Source organism: Taeniopygia guttata, chromosome 21, assembly GCF_048771995.1.
Source record: "Taeniopygia guttata chromosome 21, bTaeGut7.mat, whole genome shotgun sequence".
NCBI classification, from domain to species: Eukaryota; Metazoa; Chordata; class Aves; order Passeriformes; family Estrildidae; genus Taeniopygia; species Taeniopygia guttata.
In genome coordinates, this window is record NC_133046.1 from 5,410,961 (window position 1) to 5,428,271 (window position 17,311).

Here is a 17,311-nt window from a genome sequence, read left to right on the forward strand (position 1 = left end):
GATTTCACCCCTTGCCTGAGATGCAGTGACCTCCCGGTTGGGTTACAGGCACAATCCAGATTTTCATTCTCAGTTAAAGGTTAGTGTAGCTGAAGAACAGATCAGAACGTGCCAGAGGCAAGTGCAAGCACTCAGTTCATCCAGCATCCATGCCTAGAAGGGAGAACACCCAGCAGCACCTTACACATTCCCCTGACACCTGATCCATGGGCAGGAAGCAGCTCTGTTCTGCCACCCTGATCTCTAGCGTGGTCTTAAAGCACTTGGTTATTTATTGAGCCACTCTCATTCCACTGAAAAAACCATAATGAACCACATTGGCTGTGAGGAATGTGATCAGCAGCGTGGTGTAATCCTGCACTCATCACTGTGGTCTTGCTTTTTGTGTGTTGCAGCATGAGAAGAGCATTGCTCATAATTAAATTTTCTGGTTATGCTTCCAAATAGGTTGCAGTTGACCTCACAAATTGTTTGTATTGGTTAGACTAAATTTCTCTACAAAGGCAGAAAACCCCTGATAAACCAGCAGCAAATCCAGCAGAAAATCTTCCTGTTTGTCAGGCAGAGGGATGGTCTTGCAGTGCCTCTGTGGTATCCACAGCCTCTCAGAAATGGATGATGTACATGGCCAATTTTGGGTCGTGGAAATCAAATAAGAAATGGTGACTGAATCTCTTGTCTTGATGGAGCATCAGCTTCTGTTCAGTGGCAGTGGAGCCGAGCAAACGCAGCGTTCCCAGACGGATGTTGGAAGTTCTGGCCAGCTGCACCTCTGGGGTTGGTTGTCTGTCCTGAGCTGACCTTGTCCCTCTGGTTTGTGTCATTGCTGCCCCAGGAACACCCTTCTACCCCAGCCAGCCCGTGTACCAGTCTGCACCCATCATTGTGCCTACGCAGCAGCAGCAGCCGCCACCTGCCAAGAGAGAGAAGAAAACGGTGAGTGGGGCCCTGGGGGACTCAGCCCCAGGCTCTGTCCTGGGTGGGAGCTGCAAGGACATGAATAATGTTCTTAAGATGAAGCCTGAGCTTTACCTTCACTGGAGGCCCTGGCACAGGGTGCCCAGAGCAGCTGTGGCTGCCCCTGGATCCCTGGAGGTGTCCAAGGCCAGGCTGGACAGGGCTTGGAGCAGCCTGGGACAGTGGGAGGTGTCCCTGCCCATGCTTGAAGGATGAGCTTTAAGATCCCTTCCATCCCAAACCAGTCATTTTGTGATTCCCAAAGGGATTAAGTATAATTAAACATTGCACAGTGCTGTTTTCCATTTTCCTATGGGCATTCTCTGAGCTTGTGACATCTCAGCCAATCAAAAAGGAAAATAATTTTGCTGGTTTTAAATAAACATAAGCAAAAGCAGTATGGTCTCCCCAAACCTGGAATCCTCACCTGTGCTGCTGCCTAGAGTGCTCCCAAAAAGCCAGGAGGGAATGAGTGAACTCAGCAGTTTGGGAGAATGTTGGGAATTGGTTCACAGTGACAAATTAGAAGTTATTGAATATTATGCCTTGAAAAAGGTGGAAAACCAGTAAGTTGTGGATGTATTTGCAGGCTTGAAAGAACTTGACCACATTATCAAAGTGGGTATGGGTTTGGAGAGCACATTCCCTCTCTTTCTAGTTCACTGGGGGGAATTTGAGAGAGGCAGATGAATGGAGTTTAAACTCATCTACAGGTGGATGGTGGGGAGCAGTGAAGGTGTATGGGGTGAATATAAGGTTTAACCAAGAAAAGATGATAAGGCCTTGAACTTGTGAATGAATCATTTGTAAAGGACTGAAAAGGAAATTGCAGCAGTATTTGTGTGAGAGTGTTTTGGAAACATTAAAAGAACAGTTTCCTGGGGGTAGAAAAGAATAAAAGGACTTGGACATGTCTCAAAATGCAGAATATTTGCATCTTTGGAGTTTTGAGGGTGATCTGGGGCGACGCTTGATTTGGGAGACCGGAAGAACTGAACAATGTGTGAGCTGTGCTTTCAGGAAAGGCCTTTTTGATGGCTGCTCTCAGCAGCCTTTTTGTCACCTCTTCAGTCCCCAGGAGTCTCTTTTCAGCATCCCAAACACGACATGCCCAGATCCCCGATGCCATTGAAATGCAGAGCTGATCAGACACGCTCAGCTGGGATTAAGGCACTTCCATGCCAGCCAAGCTACGTTCTTTGAGGCAGAAAAAGGATTTTAAATGCCCGAGATGCTTCTCTCTGAATGTGCTGTTTCAGTTTGGTAATTGGTGTTGCAACTGGAGAAATGAGAAAAATTAAATGTATTCATGTGCACATGCCCACATCCACCATGAGCTGAGTATTTGAGTACTACAAATTTCCCTTGCAGGCAGGGAAATCTTGTTTTTAATGCCATTGACTCTGTGTCAGGTGGAGGAGAGGCAGGAATTAGTGCCAACTCTTAGGTCCTTGTTGCTGTAGTTAATGAAATATTTTAGGAAAAAAAAAAAAACTCCATCAAAAATATGAGAAGCCCAAACTCCACATCTTGAGTACTTGTGTGTGTTTGTGTGTTCACAAACAGAGTGAAGCCACCATCCACCAAACTGAGTTTGACAAGTCACAAAACTCTTCTGCAGTTATGATTTTATAGCCCAGAATCCCGGTAGGGCTGGCTTGGAAGGACCTGAAAGACCATTCCCACCCCCTGCCATGAGGCAATTACAGCATGGTTTCCAGCAGAACCCTGCTTTGGGAAGGGTGATGGTGTCTCTTGGTTTGCTTGGAGTTGTTTGCTAGGATTTCTTTCTGGAATTAATCTCGAGTTCAGCCAAGAGCTTTGGAGAAGGTGGGCAGATACACAGAACTCTGTCTTCAGGGTTATCAGAATCTCTAGTTCTTACACTGGAGATGAAAAGCTGTTTCACATTATCCCAGACATGCTGGCTCTTCCCCCTGTTCAGGGACATGGGTTGGCTCAAGTGTCAGTTGAGGATTCAGTGAGTGTTCTGGAGTGGTTTGTTTTGGAAAATATTTTTTCTTCCCATTTTGGGGCTGTGAAGAAACTCAAAAATCCTGCTTTTTTCCTAAATGCTGCAGCGTTCTAAGGACTTGAGTTTGTTCTTTCAGTTTCCCTTTCCTCCACTCAGTGTTTTTGTTTGATTCCTTCTGTTTTGGTGGAACTTGGGACTGATTTGCTTTCCCCCTTCCCCAGAAGCTGGGCTGGCAAGGTCAGGGAGTTTCCTGTCAGGGTAAAAGACAGCCTTTTCTCCATTCTTGCCCTTTCCACTACTGGGCAAGCTTAGCTTGTACCTAAACTGTCTCCCACATTTTCTCAGTTGCAGGAAACTCACATTCCAGCAGCAAAGCCTGTATTTTGAATTACAGGGTGCACATATTTAGACTGAACTGGTGTAGTTGATTATTCAATTAAGTTTTGATTAAATTAGGTGTTGATGAAGGGATGACATGCCATGCATTCCAAGCCATGGAAACAAGCCACATCCCAGTGTTGCTGCTGAGCACCAGCTCATCCCAGAGCATCTCCTGCTGGGTGTGGTGGGAGCTGCCCACGCCACTCTCCACCAGGACAGCAGTACCAGGAGCACTGGTGGGAATTATTCCTTTGTTGTTATTGCAATTCTTTCAATCCTGTAGATACGAATCCGGGATCCAAACCAGGGAGGCAAAGACATAACAGAAGAAATCATGTCTGGAGGGGGCAGCAGGAACCCCACCCCCCCCATCGTCAGACCCACCTCCACCCCGACTCCACCTCAGGTAAGGAAGGGCTGCATTCCTCCCCTGTGACCTTTGCCTTGCTGTGCCTCTCCTCACACCTCCAACCACACCTCTGACCATCTCAGAGACCTGGATGCTCCTAAATTATCAATATTCTTCAGCAATGATGTTTTCCCAAGTTTGACCATTCTTAGCAGTCCATGGCTTGTCGATGTGGAGCCCCAGTGCTGCTGTACTTTCCCCTCCCTGGTTTTCCATCAGCAGTAGATTTTCAGAGCTTTTCAGTGTTAAAGGAGGAGCTGTTTTAGAGAAGATCTGGAACTCAGGAATTTTCTCACAGAACTGTAATAAGTTTATCACACATTTGGTCTCTGGGTGTTCAAACTTAACAATACATTTTGCTGGTGAGAGAAAAATTATAAAGATTCCAAATAATTTTCTGTAGCTCTTAAATCCCTTCTTGTCATACACCTTTGAGTCTGACTCCTTTAAGTCCTTGGTTAGAGGTCAGGAAGGTTCTCCAGCTGATGGCTGGGCTACAGCAGAGCTGGTGCTGGGATGTGATTTCTTCTTCCACCTTCTTCTCTGTTTGATGTCACCAGCTTTTGGCAGCTTTTAAGGTGAAACAGCTTTTTCTGAGCTCAAACCTTCCTTTCCTCTCCGTGTGGGAGTAGATTTTCTGCTGAAGGGCCTGTGCTGAGGCAGGAGCACAGCTCTGTCTGGGAGCAGTGCTGGGATTCCAGGGAGATGTAACTGGGATCATTGAGGTGAAGTGAGAGCCCGGCCTGGAGATCCCTCCCTGGGAGCAGCAAGGTTTCAGCTTTCAGTCATTCCCAGCTGAGTCCAATCCTTGTGTCTTCTGAAGGCTCCACCTTTTGCTTTGTCACCAGTTTTCTCCTCTGGTCCCCATCCAGCAGCAAGGCACCATTAGAAAAGACAGTAGAGATGCCAAACATGAGAATCTTGGTGAGATCATCTCCCCATTTCTTCTTGCTACCCGACCTTCCTCACTGGAAGTGGGAAGAGTTGGAACCAGCCAGGATTTCCTGTGGTATTCCTGCACAATGCAGTGAATCCAGGCACTTACCTGGCCATTCTTACATTCTGAAATCTATTTTAAGGCACTACAACTAAGTCAAACAGAAAGAAATAAAGGAGGTTACTAGCCCTGAATTCTGATCAGCTGTAATTTATATTCAGAACACAGCAATGATGTCCAATCATCTCCTCCAAGGTATGTAAATATTCCATTGTTTAATATCCAGCCTTCCTTTTGATTAGGTGCTTGGAACCACTTTTGGTAATCACAGAAGAGCTCTGAAATTGGGCTCACCAGAATAAGTTCATTAGTGTAACATAACTGAAAATTTAAGCCCACTTAAGCCAGGAAATTCAACATTATTGTCCCAACAGCTTCTGTAAATCAAGTCTTCAGAGCACGTTTAATATCTTGGGTGAAATTAAATAGTGCCTTAATAACTGTGCTCAGGAATTGCAGTAGTGGGGGTGGTACTGTTTTGAACAGGCTCGAGTCAGTAAATTTTCAATATCCAGCCATAACTTTGGAGATGCTCCTGACTTGGGGCAGCTCTGGGACAGTGCAGGGAGAGCAGAGCTGCTGGTGTTGAGTGCAGCCTCAGGGCTTGACAAGGCAGCATCAAAGTGACTCCCAGTCCAGTTCCTGTACCTTTTACTCAGCAGTGCTGACTGAAAAGTGCTTTAGGTTGAGTTTCCAAGTGCCTCTGCAATGTGTTTTAATTACTTTTAAGCAAGTAAAGTGCTTTAAAGTTCCTGCAAGAGAAGCTGGAGGTGCATGGAGATGTGATTTATCCATTTCTAGCCAGGCACTATTTTCACTCTGATTTTTACTGGGAAGAGAAAGAAAACCCAGGGCCAAAATCTGATTATGGTATTGCCTCAGCATTGGCTTCCACAGAAGATCACTTTTTAATGAGTGAATGCTCTTATTTTCCTGGCCAAACTCTTCCAAGTCTCAATGAGTTTGTCAGAGTTGTGTTTGCTCGGTGTCCAGGCCATGGTGGGGTGGAATAACCCAGAGCAACCCTTGGAGCATCATAAATCAGGGGAGCAATTTTCAGTGGGACTTTTTCCCTAAAAACTCTCTAAATGCTCTATTTTGCAGCTGCAAGACTCAGTGCATAAGGACCATTTATTCATTTACAGTATCATTCTCACAAAATAAATGTTTTCTACATTTCTTAAGGAATTACATTTCCTGACCCAAGAAGTTTCTGGGCTCACAGGTTTCTTCTTCACCTCTCTACTTAGGTTCCTGTGGTTCCTATCACAGTTTTCTTTCTCCACAATATGGATTTCATCCATAAATTTTCTTATAAAAGGAATGTCGTGATCACTGAGGGCGAGGGGAAAATGTTCTTGAAACCTGCTCATTTGTAAAGCTGGGTTTTCTTTGGCTCCTTCACTTTAGCTGGAGGCTAGGCTGCAGTTCTTCATCCATTCTCCAGTCTGTCAGGCTCATTCCTGAAAGAGGAGCAAGCCCAAATAAAACTTCAACCCTTGACCCCCAATTAAATCTTCATTCTTATTTTTCCAGATGTGCTTTTTCCTGGTCTTCCAGAAATGGTGAAAAATAGTGTCTTGGAGACAATTCCCTCTTTATCCTGCACTGTTCAGATGCAATAGGCAAAAAACTGGAGATGGGAGGAAAAAACAGTGTCTCAGGAAGAGAAGCAGGTTGCCAGAGCATTTCCTTTTATAGGGAAATAAGTTTGCATAGGTTTCTGAGAGCCTGTCTGCAATCAGGAGTGACTAAAAAGTCCTTTTCCTGTAGATGTCCAGAGAAGTTCCTGGATGTGGAATGAGAGCAGACACCTGCAGGGAGCTGCCTGGCTTTCCACTTGGGATTAGGAAATTAAAATTTAGCCCTATTTTCTTCTGTGCCTGGCCAGTGTGTATTTCAGGGGACTTTGTGACCAGCTGCCTTGTCCTGTCTGTGTTCACTCCAGAAAGTCTCACCTTCGAGTCTGGGCCAATAACTTGGTCTTCCTTAAATTCTGAGACTAAATACTAAAGGATTTTATCAAACTTTCTTGAGCACAGGTGAGTGTTTGGTGGGAGATCATTGAAATAGTGTTTCTGCCACAGCCTGGAGCTCCTTCAGTCTTCCTTCAGTCTTTGCAGGCCTTTTTGTTTTGTTCTTCCATACAGACAATCTCAGTCCATGTTCTTTGGGACTCTGCTCCTCCTGCTCTCCCTCAGATTGTTGCCCAGCTGCTTTTATTCCCCTCTTGCCCTGCAGGTCCCATCCCCAGGCTGTTGTAGGCTGGGGGATGTTTTTCATCCAAGCACTCCCAGTCTGGGATGATTTTCCCTCTGGGATAAGGAGTGATGCATGTGCAGATCCACCATTCATCCCGTCCTGCACACATCAGCTGTTGATAAGTACACAGAAGAGTAAATCAATAGATCTAAATCTCTAAGGGGGTTGAAATAATGGGTCAGTAGAGAAAGGAGTCAAATCCCAAAGGTGAACTGAAGTCACAGAGAGATCCAGGAGTGTGCTTGGTGTGTGTCCTGCATGGGGGAGCTCCTGGGAGAGGTGCTGGGAGAGCAAAGCACGTTGATAATGGTGCTGTGCTGTCCCTTCCTTGCTGTTCTTAACAGGGAACATCCCTTTCCCCTTCTCCTGCTGCCTTTCCCTCCCTTTCCCATGAACTTTTTGGATTTATCCAATTGACCTGTGTATCTTTTCTCTTTATTTTTCTCTTTGTTCTCCCCACCTTTAACCACCCTGTGTCATCTCCCCCTTGCCTTTGCTGCCTGTTTTGATGTTCCCAGGCTCACCCTGTTGTCCCTCCCCCCCAGCAGGTGCCCAGCCAGGTCCCCGAGCCCGTTCCCCCGGCGTTGGGAGCCGTGGAGAGCTCCCACCCCTCTGGCAGCGCCCCCGGCACCGCGGCGCCCGCCTCCAAACAAGGTCGGTTCATGGAGATTTCCTCCCTCATTATTTTGAATCATTTATTTTTTCCCCTCCTTTCTTGTTTTAGTTGGAATATTTTTGGCAGGGAGACCAGCAGGCAGCAGAAATAGGAGGGGAGGAACTTCTCTTCCTCCAGTGGAACATTTTAAGTGTGTTGCTAAGGCAATTAATTGGAATTTGCTAATGTGGAACTGGTTAAAAATAATTGTCTTTGGTCTTCTGTGTCCTAAACGTTGTTTTAGAGCACACAGAGGGAAGAAACTCCTCTCACCCAAGTGCCATCCTCCAGAACCCAGCGTGTTGTCAGGGAAACGCTTTAGCCAGAGAGGCTTTGGATCATTTGGATAATTAGCCACAGCAGTGGCATGGATCCAGAGGATCATATGGCTTCCCCAGAGCTGCTTGTGTGTCCAGTCCTGTAGGAATAGGCAACATTAACTAGGAAAAAACCCATTAGTGTGCCAAGTGTCTCATAAAGCCTATAGCAGATTTTGCTGACTTTGGTAAAAATGGCACAGATGGAGTGAGTTTCTTAAAATTCCATTTCCTTGGACAGTGCTCTCAGGCACAGGATGGGATTCTTGGGGTCCCTGCATGGGGCCAGGAGTTGGACTCGATGATCCTGATGGGTCCCTGCCAGCTCAGGATATTCCATAATATACATTGGAAGGGAAATTTTAAAAACTGTTCAGGGACTTGTCCCAGGAGGCGACAGAGCAAGCCCAGGCCGTTCCACACTGGGGTTTGCAGCCGTTGGAAGCTGCAGTTCCTGATGTGTGGCAGCAGGATGGGTGCTGGGGTACAGAGCTGACACCACCATCTACTTCCCAGTTTCACCCATGGCATCGCAGCCTCTGGGCCCTGCCTGGAGCAACACGTGCAGGGACATCATGGGGTGCTGGGATTTTTATTTCAGAGTATCATGGAGTGCTGGGATTTTTATTTCAGGGTATCCAGAGTCACAGAATCACCAAAGTCAGAAAAGCCCTCCCAGATCTTCAAGTCCAACCCAGCACTGCCATGTTCAGTACAAACCATGTCCCCAGGTTTTTTGTCCACAGTTTTTTTTTTTATACTTTCAGGGACAGTCACTCCACCACTGCCCAGATCAATGCCTGGCCACCCTTTCCATGAAGGAATTTTCCCAAAATCCAACCTGAACGACTCCTTGCACAACCTGAGGCTATTTCCTCTGGTCCTGTTGTGTGTTCCCTGGAGAGGTTTGCTAGAGGAAAACCAAGCCCCAGAAGAGCACAGCCCTAGAAAAGGGGACAAAGCAACATCTCTGGTGCTGCAGGTGCCCTGGATCCCAGCACAGTCACTGCTGGGAAGCCAAGGACCGTGTCCCTGGGGTTGCTATTGCAGCCACAGCGTGGACATCAGGGTCTCCCTCTTCCAGTGCTGTGCCTCTAAACTGCTGCAGTGTCTAGAAATTGGTTGTAAAAGGTTGAAAAAGGACCTTTGGGGGCTGGTCTGGTCCCATCTCCCGCTTAAAGGCAGGCTGTGGCTCTGTGTAGATGTTGGTGCAAACCTTCAATGTCCCCAGTGTCACCTGAACAAGGCATGGTGGGTCTGATGTCCCTTGGCTCTGCTGTGGCTGTGCTGCCTGAGCTCCCCTGGCTGTTTGGTGCTGCCCAGCTCTGGCACAGCTGCTCATCCCTGTCTCTGTCCCCTCTGCCAACATTCCCTAGACCCTCTTGCTGCCAGGGACATCCTTGGGACAGAGCTGGGGCTGAGCTGTAAAGTTGTGGAATCACAGATCATCTCCAGCCGGAAGGGACCTGTTAGGATCACCAGGTCCAACCCCCTGCTCCTCACGGGACTACCTGCCACTAAATCATACGACCAGGAGTTCCTTGAACTCTCATCTCTGAAAATCCATCACTTTCCTTCACAGTATTTCATCTCTCTGTATAAAAATGTGGATTTCCAGGACAAACAGGTCTTATCCCTCTTCTCTCTCTCTTTAACTTAATCCCTTTGTAGGCAGCTGTGAGTAAACTGGAAGTGTGTTTGCTTAGTTACACAGCTCTGACAGTGCTGGTTTAAACATAAAGCAGGGCTTGACTGGGGTTTAACACTGATGAGCTTTCCTGTGTTTATCTCTGTCCCATCCCAGAAAGAGTCAAACATTTGTTCCAGTCCAAAAATTGCTAAAGAGCACATTTATGTAAGCACTGCAGGGAAAGGCCTGGAATAGCACCCAGCTGTGGCTGGGGGGCAGAGCAATGTAGGGGTTGGTGTCAGTAATTAACAGACCCCATTAATTATATTTAAACTGAACTAATGACTTTTGGGGGGCACTTCTGTTCAGAAAGACATGCCAAGGTATCAACATGATTTTTCACTTCGATGTTGGGGGATTTTTGCTTCCAAAACAAGAGTAGTGACAGGTGTGACTGCATGGCTGAAGTGCTCATTCAAACCAGTGTTGTTGTTTCTCCTCTGCCCTGTCCATCCTATGGATCAGCTCTCCCCATGCCCTTCCTCTCCTGTGCCCGTTGGCAGCTGCTGAAGTTTGGAATCATTGTGATTCTGTCACAGCCAGTGCTGCTTGTGCAGCTGCTTCTAACAGTGAGCAGCATCTGGCTGCTGCACTGGGCTGGGCTCGGGGCTGGGGCTGTGTGCTCTGCCAGCTCACCAGGATCTGCAGTCCCTTTGGCTTGGTCTGAAGTCATTCCTGAGGCTGGATTTGGGATTGCATTATTTATATCCAGGGTTGGGTTTTTTTTAAAGACAAGCCTTTGGCATTTCGTAGAATCCCAGAATGGTTTGGGTTGGGGGGACCTTAAAGCTCCTTCCACTCTGACCCCACTGCCATGGCAGGGACACCTTCCAGTGGACCAGGTGTAGGAATTGCTACTACAATGCCTTGAAGAATCCCATTCTTTAGGTGCAAGTTCTGGTTCCTGGAGATGCCCCTCGTGTGTCCATGCCAGCCAGGCTGACAGAGGGGAGGATTCAGCTGGAGAATCCAGGTCAAGCCAGTGGCCGGGTCTGCGGAGCCTGCCTGCAGGTGCAGGAGGTGCAGGGGGATAGAACTGCATGGAATCAGAGCTGCCCACATTTTTTCTGCTTGCAGAGGTTCAGGGGGATGTTTGGACTACTATTATCCTCTTTTTAAACCTCCTTCCAAATCTTGCAATGTATCAGACTTGTAGAATGTACAACATGGTTTGTGGAGAACAGATTAATGTCAGACCCCAGAGTTTGGAAAGCTCCAAAGCCCCTCTGCTGACACTGAGTCAGTCCTGGTGCTACCTCGTGAGTGTTTCCATCAGGACAAAAGATGGAAAAATGGCAGCGAGCCCAGCAGTTATTGTCAGATAAACACCACAGAGCAGGAACAAATTCCTGTATCCAGTAAAATCTTCCTCATCCACTGTCCTGGCCAGTCTGTGCCACTGGGACCCAGCAGCCCAACAACAGCTCTTCATGAAGCAGGCAGTGGGGGCTGTCCCACTGGGTATGTGAAAGAATCTTTAAGGAATAATTTTGCAAAAATTGTATTTATCAGGACATTTTAAAAAAAATCTTTTGATATTTCCCCTGGAACAGCCAGCGCTTCCTGTAAATACTTTCTAAATATAACATGAGGAATGATCTCAGCGTATTTAGGAAGAGGGATTTGATCCAGTTGGGATGAATTGCGTTGATTTTTGTTTTCCCTCCCCAACTGTGAGTTGTTCACGTGACTCTCTGTAACAGTTGGCAAGGATGAGTCCTCCTCTGCGAGGACTCAGAGATTTGTTCTCTGGGACAGGGGTTCAAGTTCAGATTTGCTTCTCATTAGCCAAATCTGCTCCTCATTCTCTGAAATCCATCATTAAATCACTTCTCTCTGGGATTTTGCACACACAACCTGTATCCTTGACGAGAACATTGGTCAGACAAGGTGTGGTTTGAGGAAAGGGAGTTAAACCTCTGGTTTCAAACACAGTTGTGGATTTGTGCTGGTTTTATCTCTCAGAATTATTTTCTTAACACTTCAAATGCATTTGGTTGGTGGGCTTTTGGGTTTTTTTTTGAGCATTCTCCTTTGACTCAGGGAGAGAATATCCAGGCAGTTGTTTATAGTGAGCTGCAAATGTCAGGAATGCTCCAGGAGTTCCTGCAAAGGATGTTCCAGAAATCAGAGGTGACGTGTTTTCTTTTTCCAAACCACTTCCTGCGTCCTTTTCTTCCACCGAGTCTCCAGAATCAAAGTCAGCTGTTGAGATACTCTTTCCTCACTTGTCATCCTCCTCCAAAGCCATGTCCCTGGGTGCCTCATTAGGTTGATAAGCTGCTGCTTGGCCATGGGCCTCTGTAATGCTGGTGGGGCTGCTGGTGCTGCAAGCAGAGCTCACTTTTGCTCCAGCTATTCCTAAAGGTGGGATTTGATGCTCCAGGCAGTTTCACATGGGTTCTCCTTCCAAAACCCTTTGGTTCTCTTCAGCCCTTTCCCTTCAGCTGAGCTGTTGAATAAGCCCCAAATGGAAATCCAGCAGAACCAAACCTGTTCAGTTCTACCTGAATTTTGATGATTTGCAGTTGGTTGTAGCCTTTGACTTCTAATCTGAAGAGCAGGTTTGTGCCTCTGGCTTTTCCAGAATTATTTTTGCTGGTGTAACATTGTCCTAAAGGAGTCCAGTGTTCCTGCAAGATCCTAAATGATAATGGCTCAGGCTTTTGTAGCAAAGAAGTGGGAAGCAGAGAGCTGCAGCAGAGCTTTGGGAGCTGTGTGATGGTCATGGCAGGGACAGGATCACCAGGTCTGTTGCTAATCATAGGAAAAGTGCAGGGACTTCTTTCTGCACAAGATTTTGGGGGTTGCGTTGATACATTTCTTCCAAACATCTAATCTAAATCTTCCTCTTTCAGTTTAACCCATTCGCCGTTGTCCTGCAAGTTTTTGTCCATGTAAAAAGTTGCCCTCCTTGCTTTATAAGCCCCTTTTAGGCACTGGAGGGCTGCAATGAGTCTCTCCAGATTCTCTCATCTCAGGATGGGAGAGGTATGTTCAAATTTAGATTCCCAGTGAGGTGCAGGGACCTCTGGTGTCTTCCCCAGAGCTCCTTGGCAGAATGCAGGCATGGGAACCAAGGGAGCCAAGGCACTGGGCAGGAACATGGAGTTGCCTTGCTGTTGATAATGGGTTTTTCTCCTTTCCTAGAAGAGAAGCCAAAACCAGATCCAGTATTAAAACCACCTTCTCCAGTCCTCAGACCAGAACCTGCTGGGGAGAAGAAAGATCAAGCTGGACAGACGACCGAGGCCCCCAGCTCAGTGGAAACCCCGGCAGAACTCCCTCGTGCTCCGTCGCCAGCCCCGGCCGCTCCGGCCGCCGCTGTCCCCGCGGCTGCCGCTGCTGTCACCGTGTCCAGCAAAGCCCTGCCCGCGGCTGACCCGGAGGACAGATGTGAACTGGCCTTCCCCAGAGAGGAGGCGATGCCTACCCCCAGTGCCACAGGCTGCCCGGAGCCAGCGGCCCCTCCTGCTGTGGAGGAGCCCGGTGCCGAGGCGTGCACAGAGCCCAGCAGTGCAGTAGCATCCCCCGCTGACGCCCCGCCGGTGCCGGCCGGACCCGCTGCCACCAGCGACACGAGCAGCGCCAGCGCCGGGGCCGAGCCCGGCCCAGAGGTGGCTCAGGAGGAAGCTGCAGCGTTGACTGTGGAGGTGGAGCCCACCGAGGCCCCCCCAGCAGAGGTGGAGAGCGCTCCATCACCTCCCAGTGCTCCTCTCGCTGCGCCCTCTCCTCCTCCCACCCCGCCACCCACCCCGCCGCCCCCGTCCCCTCCGCTGCCCATCGCTGCTGTCACCACTACAGCTCCTTCTCCACCTCCTCTCCTGTCTCCGAGTGCCCTCCCTGTTGTCCAGGGAGATTTAGAAGGAGAGGAGAGCACAAGAACTACTCTTAGTGAAGAGGTAAAAGATACTGAAAAGAAGGAAGAGACAGAAGCAGATGGGCAAATGGAAGAGAGCCAGGAGTCTCTGACTGTGAACTCAAGCAGGAGTCCTGTCCCAGGTAAGCATTGAGCTCTGTGGGTTCATGCTGTGAACTGCAGGATGAAGGAAAGGGGCTTTTTCTTCTTCCAGTAGACGTTTCTGTTTCTGTGCTATCATCCAATAGATACTTCTGTTTCTCTCTGCAAAAGAAAAAGCCTGGTGGGGCTGCATGGCTGCTGTGATTGTGAAATGCTGATCTTCGTTGGCAGGGATAGAAATCCCTTCAGGTTGTTCATAATTGTCACTGACTGGCACGTGTGTCCCAGGCTGGGGCGGGCTCATACGTTCATGGCAGCACAGGGCTGGTGGAGGGGGAGTGCAGAGCACGCTGCTCTTCGTGGAATCCCAGGATGGTTTGGATTGGAGGGACCTTAAATCCCATCCAGTGCCACCCTCTGCCATGGGTGGGAACACCTTTCACTGTCCCAGGGTGCTCCAAACTCCAGTGTCCCACCTTGCCTTGGACACTTCCAGGGACAGGACAGCTCCTCTTCCCTCTGAGGTGAGAAATTGGTCCAAGGGCCTGTGGCTCTGGATTTGGGACCCTGAAGCTCTTGGAACGAAGCTCCTGAGCCAGCAGTTTCTAGAACTGCTGGAGTTGGGCCTTTTCCAGCTGAAAAAATGTGTCACGGTGTTCCCAGATGTGGGAAAATGAAATGGACCATTCACACTCACCCATACAACTGGCAACCAGTGTCACACACCTGGGTCACACCAGTGTCACACCAGGATCACACACCTCTACCTGCCCAGCCTTCATTAGTGATGCTTCTGCTTTTCATTTGCAAAAGTCACATGTAAGCAAAATGTACAATTTACAATTTTAAATTTAAATTCTGCAGTTTAGAGTTTAAAATTCACTAAAACTGCAATTTCTGCAACCACCTTTTAAAATCCAGCCTGTTTCTCCAAGTGTTGTTGCCTGCCTTTGGTTTCAGCCCTGCCACATCTCTGGTTTGGCACTGTGGCTTTAACAGTGCCAACTGTTTTAAACTCTGTGTTTCTTGTGGAAAATGGCTTTTTTTTGCAGGACTTCCTGGAGATCAAATTGTGGAAAAGAAGTTAAATGATCAATTCCTTGTATTTGCTGCTGGAGGGGTGTAATGGGGGCTGTTCTTCACATCCAGCAGTGTTAAAGCATTTCATGTGTCTCATTTTCTACATCCCGTTCCACAGTATTTTCAGTTCCTTGGAACCTGGTGAAGCTTGGACAAAGAGGACAAACAGTCAGTTGTGATTTGGATCATGTTGGTTTCATTTTTTTAAAGTAACATTTCATTTAGGTTTTTTTTTTTTCTTTGATAGATGGGAAATGGGCTCAGAAATCTCAGCTCTTAAATGCCCTGAAAGGCTGAGATTGGCCCTGTTCCATGTTTGTGTATCTACAGATGAGAAGAAAAATCCCTTTACTACACTTACATGAGGATTTTTTCCTGTTAATCTTCTATTTTTATTTCACTCGGGTCATTTCACTGCTGTGGCACTTGTTGTTCTTTCAATCCGAGCTACTTCATAACCCAAATTAATTTCCTTAAAAAGGAGAGGAGAAATGGGACTCTGTAAATAAGGTTTTTCACAGGCAGGTTCCAGCTTGCAGTGTTATTACTGGCTTTGTAATGGCCTGTAGTTTAAATTAAAAAAAAATTAACTTACAGTGTTTGGGCTTTTAATTATGCAGAAGATTAATTTTAGTGCTGTAATGTCATTATGCTCCAGAGCACACATTAGCCAAGCCATTGGCTTTGGCAACATGGAAACAAGGAGTTCTCAAGTCATGTAAAAGATGACTTGAAACCCAGATTTCTATTAAAAGCTCAGGGCTTCAAAGAAAGCACAAAGCTCTCCAAGTGGTTCTTTGTGCTCTACCCTTGATTTAATGATCCCGAACTATTGCATTTCTCTGCCAACCTTCTTTTCAGCAATAATTTTCCAGTTCTTTCTTGTTTCTTGGAGAGAGGAAGAGAGATTGAAATAACATCATCTGAGGCTGTCTGCTAATTCAGGAAACAAGGAACAGCATGTCTGCCATATACATTGGAAAATCCAGATGCTGACCCTCAGGAGCAAGGAGAAAGGGTTATATTGTTGTGTTTTTCTTGGACTAAAGGCTGAGAGATTTTTTTTATGATCTCTGGAGTTAGGATTAAACCTGGGATAAGGGAAACTTCTCGAGCACGTGCTGGTAGCTGTGAGCTCTGTGACTTTGAGCAATATTTCTTTGGGGTTTTCAGCAGAATGGTGTTTTTATTGCAGAGCAGCTTGGCCACAAATCATGGCCCTGCTTTCCCTTTAAAGGGAGCTGAGCTGGGCTGGCTGGGACAGTGCTGGGACCTCTCAGGATAATCTCATTCCTGCAGCAGCTCCTCCTGCCTGCCCTTTTCATAGCTATAACCTGGCCTGCCTGATTTTGGGAATGAGACCTTCATCCCCTCCTCCCTGAGCTGCTGGGGCAGCACTGCTGAGGCTCCCAGGTGGATCCTGTATTTTGCACTGGAGGTAGCAGCTTTTTGGGGATGAGCAAAGGGATTTGCCTGTTCCTGTAGAGTTTTACAAGACACACCTTCTGTCCAACAGTCAAGGAAACCAGACTTGGATTTTTTGCTCTGTCAAGCTCTGTGGCGAGAAAGAAAATACATTCAGACTGTTAAACATCTTTATGCTGCAGCAGTTCTTTTAGTTCTTTTTTTACATCTCAGCAAAAGGACTTAGTCAGTGTTTGCAGGGAGGAGCAGGAGCTGAGTTAATCCTGTAGAGATCCAGTCCTCCTTTTCCACTGGCATTAGCTCTCTACCAGATTTCCAAGGTCAGGGAATTCTGCTGGAGCACCCTTGTTGTGTTTTACACTGAATTCTACCTGCTCTGAGCACCCTCACAGTGAATTCAGCAGCTTTGGTGGTTCAGTCTCTGTGTCTCTGTGTGACTGGATAATCATTCCCTGCTCATCAGCATCGCTGCTTGTGCACCCTGAGAAATGGGGAGGATGTGGTGGGTTTCAGAGCACTAAACCACTGAGCAGTGCAGGGTGTTGTACCAGGGGTGGTTTCTTGCTGCTTACCATGTTCCTGGTCTGAGCATCCAAAGGGGACACTTTCCCCTGTTCTCAGGGTATAGGTTGTGTTCCTGCCTCCTCAGGAATTTTTCCCTGAAGTTTTTAGGACAGGCAGAGCTGTTATCTGCAAGGGGCAAGAGCACATGCTTTTTACAGTAATTAATTCCTACTCATCTGCTCTACAAGGAGAAAAATAGTATCAAGAGAGGACCTGGGCACTCCAGTCCACACTAAAAACATCACCCTGGCTGAAGGTCATCAATGACTGTTGCTTTTTATTAGATTTTGGGATTTCTGTAACTACAGTGAGGGACCAGCACTTTCCAGGCAGCAAAACAGGAAGAGTGTTGTTGGTGGAGTGGAATTTCTGCAGAAGGTGCTACCAGAGACCTGAGGCCTTTGATGTCACCATTCTATCATGGCTATTAAAAGAAGCAAAGAGGAAAACAAGAGACTGATGTGTCTCAAACAGAGCTCCTTGGGACACAGGAAGCTGAAAGAACTTAATACACATGGAATTCAAAGGGCTGTTTCTTGCAGAGCTCGTTTATGAGACATATTTCTGTATTAAATAGCCCAGCTGTGGCAAGTCCTGGAGTTTCTGAGCTGAGGAGGCTGTAACAAGCAACTTGTGCT

The 17,311-nt window shown here is 47.3% G+C and overlaps 1 protein-coding gene across 33 annotated transcripts in view; it reads left to right on the forward strand.

Moving 5' to 3' along the window:
• Positions 1-17,311, forward strand: part of EIF4G3 (eukaryotic translation initiation factor 4 gamma 3) — a 138,524-nt gene that overhangs the window by 82,963 nt on the left and 38,250 nt on the right. For 29 of the 33 annotated variants that reach the window (XR_012051690.1, XR_012051691.1, XM_030289413.4 and 26 more), the window contains 4 exons: positions 836-936; positions 3,597-3,719; positions 7,527-7,635; positions 12,794-13,645. Coding sequence is in view for 31 of the 33 variants with exons in the window: in XM_030289413.4 (XP_030145273.4) it covers positions 836-936; positions 3,597-3,719; positions 7,527-7,635; positions 12,794-13,645 (1,185 nt within the window). In the remaining 2 variants the exon portion in view is untranslated. The remainder of the gene's footprint in view (positions 1-835; positions 937-3,596; positions 3,720-7,526; positions 7,636-12,793; positions 13,646-17,311) is intronic. The other 4 variants (XM_030289423.4, XM_032752117.3, XM_041720433.2 and 1 more) reach the window with 1 other exon arrangement.